This window comes from Solanum dulcamara, chromosome 9, assembly GCF_947179165.1.
Source record: "Solanum dulcamara chromosome 9, daSolDulc1.2, whole genome shotgun sequence".
NCBI lineage: Eukaryota > Viridiplantae > Streptophyta > Magnoliopsida > Solanales > Solanaceae > Solanum > Solanum dulcamara.
This window is the reverse complement of record NC_077245.1, coordinates 1,979,073-1,987,247: the sequence shown is the minus strand read 5'-3', so window position 1 is coordinate 1,987,247 and position 8,175 is coordinate 1,979,073. Positions and strand designations below refer to the sequence as shown.

Below are 8,175 nucleotides of genomic sequence, written 5' to 3'. Positions count from 1 at the left end.
AAAAAATTATGTATCAAGTCGGAATCAATCCATATTTTTTGGGTGAATAACTCTCTATTGATTTAACCAAAGTGCACCCTATTCCGTCTTGGAGTATTTTATGTACATACTTAATAACTGATCTAAAACATGATAACTAATGGATAACTAAGAATTCATTGTATACTATGGGTGTATATAAATATAAACTCAAAAAATGAAAAAATTAATATGGGAGACAACATCCCAGAAGAACGGACTTAATAGAAGAAAATGGTTGTCCCTGGTGCACGTCCCCCATGCATTTCTAATCCAACAGCCCCAAAAAAACAAATAAAAATAAGTAAATGAATGGTTATAAAGGGCAGATAACTCAGAGAAAATAAAAACAAAATCTTTGGACCCAACAAAACACGAAACATATCTACTTCCCTGCCATATAATCCGGTAAGTAATCGGATTTTCTGGAAGAAAAAAAAAGTAGTATTGTGTTCAAATCAGACCAGAAAGCCAATTGAAATTCATACTTAGTTAGAATAGGAAAAACCTAGAAAAAGAGAAAGAAAAAACACAAGATATGCAAAATGCACACATCCAAATATATACTAATGTTGTTTACACATTTATCTATATTATCATTATATTTTAACTTGTTGTAGCTAGCAGGTATCAAATTCATCTCTTTAAGAGCCGTTTGGTGAAAAGATTAGAGAGATTAATGCCCCTATTTATGTCACATAAAATTCGAAATTCTAAACTTTAACATAAATTTGGACATAGAAATTTTATGTTTTTTGAAATAAAATTTAATATATTTGAAAACTATATAAAAAAAAGTATAAATTACAATAATTAACATCATAAAAGCTAAGCATATAATATAAACAAAATTCGATTAAAAAAAACTTGATTGACTCTTTAAATTTTAAAGGCTTCACATAAATTGTACAAAATAAGTATTTCGATACAAAATTTAGAATATTAACTAGATCAGGATAAAATTCATACCAAAATCTTGGGATTATCTAATCCCATATCGAAGGATATATAGTCCAATCGAACCAATAGACACCTATGTGATACATGATATATAATATGCATAAATTAAAGTCTCCTACTAATTTCTTCTAGCAAAATCACAATAAAAAAGAGCTTATAGATCAGACCATTCATATATTAATACTAACAAAATAAGAGTCATACTTGAAATTCCAAATATTAAACTAACATCCTATCAGAAAACCAATGTCTAAATTCATGGAGAAATGCTAGAACATTTGTTTCTCCTTCCCATTACCTAAATGGATGTCAATGAAGTTAAGCAAAATCAAGAATGAGATTATTTTAAGGATCTCTCTAATCCTTCCCTAAAGCCAAAACGTCTGGATTTTCATATTTAAATTCAGACATCGCCTCCGCTTAAGGCCTTGGAGGTGGAAAGAATTGCGTACCGGCCAGGAAAGCAGTAATAGGAGTTGGATACACCGAAGGATCATACATTGTAACTGCTGGTTGGTGTTGGTGATTCGTGGTGGCGGCTGCTGTGGCGGATGTGGTGGCGCCGGTTATAAAATTCAGCGGTTGTTGAGCGGCGCCACTACCAGATGAACTCTCTCCACCACCACTATATCGACCCTCTGGCCCTTGATCATACAGAATTCCTTTGAATAAATGACCACCAATATTAACAGCCGTATGATAAGCGTATTGATCATCAGCATCGTCGATTGCACTCACTTTTACGCAACGAAAAACAGCTTGAGAACTCACTTCTGATGGAAAGTGCCCACCTAACTCTAACCCTAGCATTCAAAAAAAAAAATACCTTAGTACAAAAATCAAGTCAAGAACTTCATCAATACTTAAAGAAACAAAGCAAAAATAAAGCAACAAAATCATAACATTTTCCTTTCGTCAAGTTTACTTCTTAACAGTAGATAAAAGGGAAAATTGAAAAATATGAATGTACGCATGTAAATAATATGTGTATATATAGTCCCACGAGACAAAGTTATGTAGCATTTTTATCACGGATTTTTGTTCTACTTGATTTTTTTTCTTCCTCTTATTTTGTAGTTTAGCATCATAATTCTAAAACACATGATGTACTTTCTTCAACCCACTTTTTTTTTTAATTAGATCATAAATATTCAAGTAAAAATTTTAAAATTATTATGTCTATTATGACTCGCTTGAGCTTGTAATGATTAAATTCTGAATCCGTTTCTGATTACCTGAAGAGATGTTGGGTATACGAGTACAAGCAAGAGAGGAAGAGGATGGGTTTTCTCTTGGCCTTTTAGGAATATTAGAGTGATGATCAGCTCTCAAGCTAAGAAGTTGAGTTTGTTGCTGATTTTGTGATTGCTGATTTTGTTGTTGCTGTTGAAGAGCAGTAAGTTGTTGTAGTCGTTCACGTCTTTTAGCAGCAGGCACCCAAGTACTTTTAACGTGTGTATGACATTGAAATCCCCTGCTCTTACAGCAAGTCCGGCACCTCATATGTGAACAGTCTTTTTTAGCTTGATTTCCACAATCTTGACAGTTAATTCCTCCACCAGCTCCACCACCACTACCAGTACTACTCGGACGCATAACCCGAAACCCTGATGATGATCTATAAGAAGAAGAATTAATATTATAATTATTATTGATATTATGATGATGATCATCAGTACCACCGACAATGTTATTGTTACCACCACTACTACTACTGCTACCAGTACTGATGATTCTTCTGTTACAACTGGGCCCCACACCAACTGAGAAATCCACATCTTGTTGTTGTTGATGAGGCTGTGCTCGTTGTTGATGCAACTGATAGTACTGTTGCCATAACTCAAAACCCTTGTTGTAGATCTCGTCGTCCTTGAAAAGGAGAAAGCTATTCGTAGCTAATTGATCTTGCTCTTGTTGTTGTTGTTGGTTATGTTGGCTCTTATTTTCTCCACCTCCACCACCACCACCTAGTGTGAAAAAACCAGACATTTTTCTGCTGATGTGTCTGTCGTCAATTTTAACTCTATATCCATAGCCAAAAAAACAAAAACAAACCTCTCAAGCCTAGTAAATGGCTATGATATTGATCATCTATGGGCTATTATTTGATTAGAAGTTTTTTTGGGGTTATATTAAGTGCTCTAGCAGCTTTTCAGGACAATTTCTTTTGTTTTTCAGGAAATCGAAAGAGGAGAAAAAAAAATGGTTGCACTTCTCTACTTTTATGGTGCATTAAAGTCACAGACTCTGCAACGCCGCCATGGCCACTGCTGCTACCTCTTCCTCAATTTAAGACTATCAACAGTACCATCTTTCTTGTCTCTCTCTTAAATTTTATTTTTTTGATTCTCTCACACACACTAATTCACTCTCTCTTTCTCACATTAATATTTATTTTTGTTTCCATTTCTTTTCTACAGTTCTCTTGCAGTTGAGAGCAATAAAATCTCATCAACTAGGAATTCATCGTGGCCGTTGCATGGTGATCGGACGGGTGTAAATCTTCCACCTGGCATGGAATCAGCTTTTGCTTATTCGTCCTTGCACCGGAAAACACGCTCTACTTTTTCTGACCGTCCCATAATTAAGAAGTTTTTCCGCAAGATTTCTAATTTCAATAAAAACAAGAAATCTATAAATATTAATACCAATTGAGGAAATATAAATTTAAATAATGAAAAATTGCGGTGAATCGATAAATATTTCTCAATTTTTAATTAATAGTTTTGTATTTGAGTTTGAGAATAGAGTCATTTTTTGTAAGAAATATTTTTAAAAATGTAGAACTTCTTAACGAGAATTTAGATTAATCGAGTCCAAAATGAATATCTTACCCCCATTGGGATACAAATAGATTTCTACTGTTATTAGTTTTTTTTAACATATCAAAGAAAAAATCATGTTTAACCTTATATAACACTAATAAGAGTAGTATGATAAAATAATTATGTCAATAATTATTTAAATATATAATATTTAAATGTGATAAATAAAAATGAACTAAAAATATAAATTTACAGCCATTTCAGTAATTTTCGGTATCACAGACCAATCGGTGGATGTGGACAATAGTGGCTTTGATTACGATGGGAGAGAATCACTAACCCTAATATAAACCTATTCTAGTTGTCTACATTTCTAATCATATTTTCAATTAACTAAATACTATCATAAACTTGACAGTATATTTAATGAACAGTATAAGTAATGATTTCTTATCTCTTCTACAATGATTTATTGAACAAAGTTAATGCCGTAAAAATTCTTTGATTAAATCGTCATTGTATTAAAATTATTTTTTTAAAAAAACTTATTTGCAATTATATAAACTTGATTATATTAATAATATAATTATCAGTATGTTAGCTTGTTATCATAAATTAATTGTTTATTTTTTAGATTATTAGTTTCAATGATATAACTATATAGTTACCTGCAGTGATCTTTATCAGACATAAAAGTGTAGATCATAATGTGCGCAAACAAGGTTAAACCCTTTTTAGTCCTTTCTTTTCACCAGTTAATCAATATCATTTAATTTTGAGGCTCAATTATCTTTTATTGTATTGTATTTATATGGGGTACGTACAAAGTTTCATACGCAGAATTAGTAGCGGAGTCACAATTTTTAGTAAGAGGTTCAAAATTTAAAAAATTAGACACATGAACTAGCCGAATGATATTCAACATCTATTATATATATACATAAAATATTATTTTAATCATATATAAATAGTATAAATTATCGATGAAGGGGTTCCGATAAACCCATCACAGTAAGATGGCTCCGCCCCGATGCAGAACAATTTCAGGATTTTAATATATGTGGCATGGGTCATGCCTGATAGTGAGAAAATCTTAAATTTCTAGAACATAAAGCACATCATTTTTAAAAAAAATGTTTTAAGTGAGAATTATCGGAGAAATCATATAGGCTTAACAAAGGGGCCAATAAATAATATTTGATTAATTCTAAAAGATATTTACGCAAAATACATTGTCTAGCGGATATATTTTGAGCTAGAAAATATATTCAGAAAATATCTAATTTGATAGATATATTATATGTTCACTCACGTTCCCCCTAAATTTCTAGAGTACTCCTCTGATTCCTTTTCCTTTTCTTTCTAATTTTTGTCGTAGAATTCCAAGAATTTTTAGAACTTCGAAAACTCTTCTAACATATCCATTAATTTTTGCATCAAATGTCTCGTATTCCCCTCTAATTCTTTGCTAATCATTTTAGCTTTGACTTATTCAGCAGAGATCAATTTTATTCTTAGAGATGAATATATTTATAAAATCGATTCTTGAAAAAGTGAAATGAAGAGTAATAGGAGATGTCTATATCTTTAGGTCAACTCCTTGTGATGTAACAAGAAGGGAGGGGGGAGAGGGGGGGGGGGGGTCTTAGGTATAGAATACTTAAATTAGTAGTATACACTATTAATACATAAGGAGCCAATCAAAAATAATATATACTTCAATTAATATATTCTTAGCTCACAGTCTGTCAGCTGGTCTTCTTAATTGAGACACAACCAAAAAGGTCTTTCAATAATGATAGTAAAAATAATAATAGCATAGAAAATCCATAATATCGCAAGAATAAATCTAACAAAGAATTAATTAAAACAATATATGGGGTTTATAATACAGAAAAATCTTAATCGTAATGATACTATTTTTCACTATATATGATACATCGTGACGTAGCATATATGCAATATTTTGTTGAATTGTGGAAAACAGAAGTACTAAACTGACATTGTTATTGATTTAAAGAGTGTTGGTAAATATAATATCCAAATTGTGAAAATAAATATTTCCAAAACATGTATTATTATATTCAAAATAAAGAACAAAATGAAGGTACAATTAAACAATTCAGACTTTCTAAAAATATAAAAATAAATATGCCATAAATTTTTTCCCAAAACACGAAACACTTTCTAAATCTTAATGACCATGATCCTTGTAGAATCTTTTAAACACGAAACATTAACATCATAATTAAAAAGATGTGTTCTCTTTAATAGTTTAAATTTTCAGATAAGATGGTGATATTCATATTATATTAGAATAAACGAAATTCTTGAATTCAAGTCTCATCACCATCGGTTATAAAAACATGAATATATTATTATGTTTAGCTCATGAAAAAGATGTATAACTAAATCTGCAGGGAATATTATAACAAAAACTGTTTTTAACGATAATAAATATGAATATTAACAAGGAATGGTAAAGTCTTTATTGGTATTAGTTTATTGCCATTGAATCCAATGTCGTTATGGGCTTGAATTGAAGACATTTGCAAAGAGTGTTAATTGCCTCTGAAAAAATACGTTTATCAGAAATTAAGCTATTACCATTAATTAATTACCTAAAAAAATGTAGTGGAGATGTGTTGAGACATAACTAAGTAATTCCAATATGTGCACTCTCCAGCTAATGGCTTAAGTTCATCTTTTTTGATGTTATAGTCACACTTTAACATGAAATCATGATGCCATTCCCCAAAGATTTTAACGCACTCTTTGCTATAACTAGTTGATCCTAAATGCTATTGAATGATTGTTCTATGCTTTTGTATTTATGTTGCAACTTGAAGGTCTAAAATTATGATCCTATCTTGGTCTTTAGCCCTTCATAATTCATTTTACAAACAAGTTGAAGACTACTCCAAATTCAGCATGTCAATGGTTACAATAGTAAACAAAAATAATTTTCGAAAATTTAGCCATATTGCTTAAATTAAAGTGTCATTATCCTAAAAATAGAGGTAAGATCTGCATATATTAGATTTTGTTCATATCTCATATGAAATTACATTGAGTATGTGTTTATTCTTGTAAAGTGACTTTTTAAATTAAAAAAAATAGAATATTGGAAATGAAACATAGTTTTAGATATGTATTTAGGGTCTAACTAATCTCCAAAATCTAGTTAATGAGCGGAGAATTGTGACTCCTCAATACTGCATCTTATGTCAAGGATTGAACATTTGGTACATGGGCATATTAATTTGGTACCCATCATCAATATTCATTTCTTTTTCCTTTAACGTAGGACTCTTCAACACATAAACGTAGGTTTTAAGTAATTATCTTTTATCGTGACTTTATTTTCAAATATTTCAATTATCGTTGCATCTGATATTTTTATTTGTTTCTTAAACTTGATCACAACCATCATGTCATTAACTTAACTTCTATACCCTTTTCTTTTGTAGTGGGTTTTCAAGAATCCAATCAGTCACTCGTCACATTGTTTGATACCAAATTCTTCTGCACTTAAGAAGCAATCATGCATGAACATGATTAAAATCAAGTTACTGTATTTAGTCAAAATATTCCATTTTATTTATAATAATTAAACTACAAAAATCCAATTACTAACATCATTAATCTGAGTATAACTTTTGAATCTAAAATGTACAGTAATATTGACCAAAATTCTCTTGTTTTTTTCTTTTCTTTTTTCTCTAGTCATCAGTACATTGACAAGATTTATTTTGTCCATTGGCAATATAATAATTTGCCCGCCTCATGTCTCCACCAACAGTATATTTTAGTCAAAATGATTGTGATGTATTATACCTATGGAAAATTTTACCCAAAAAAGTGCCTTAAGCAGCTGTGTGATGAGACATAAACTCTTTGAGGACCATTCTTTAAAACTCCTACCACAGCTTTTTGAAGGAAAAGTGCTATAACTCTATCATCTAATAACTAGTTGTACTAATATACTAATATTATATTTTTTATTTGAGTTTATAATTTACCATTGACGATATAAAAAAATATTTACACAATCAGATAACTTAAAAGATAAGTATAAGTAATTTCATTTAATAGTATTTTGATTGATAACATAAATAAAGGATAAGTAGTCCGCTATAATAACAACATATATAGTGTAATTTTATAATTGGTTCTGCCAAAAGAGGTGGTGTACGCAATCTTATTCATATCTTGTTAAGATAGATAAATTGTTTCCAACAGATTTTTGACACAAGTAAAACATATTAAATTCCATAAGCAAAGAAATGCAGTAGTGAATAAAGAAAATAGCAACAACAACAAATAATACGATACCTAAAACGAAAAAAAATAATAGATAATAATAAAATCAAAGAATAAAAATATAATAGGAGAATACTAATAATAATATTGAAGAAAAAAAACTCAACAA

At 30.2% G+C, this 8,175-nt stretch overlaps 1 protein-coding gene across 1 annotated transcript; it reads right to left on the bottom strand.

Annotated features, from left to right (window-relative positions):
* Positions 1-1,098: 1,098 nt before the first annotated feature.
* Positions 1,099-3,557, bottom strand: LOC129902972 (protein EXPRESSION OF TERPENOIDS 1-like). The gene is made up of 2 exons (XM_055978441.1): positions 2,214-3,557; positions 1,099-1,781 (listed from the first exon to the last, which is right to left on the bottom strand). Exons 1-2 carry the CDS (start codon positions 2,965-2,967, stop codon positions 1,399-1,401), a joined length of 1,137 nt encoding a protein of 378 aa, XP_055834416.1. The 5' UTR covers positions 2,968-3,557; the 3' UTR covers positions 1,099-1,398.
* Positions 3,558-8,175: the final 4,618 nt, after the last annotated feature.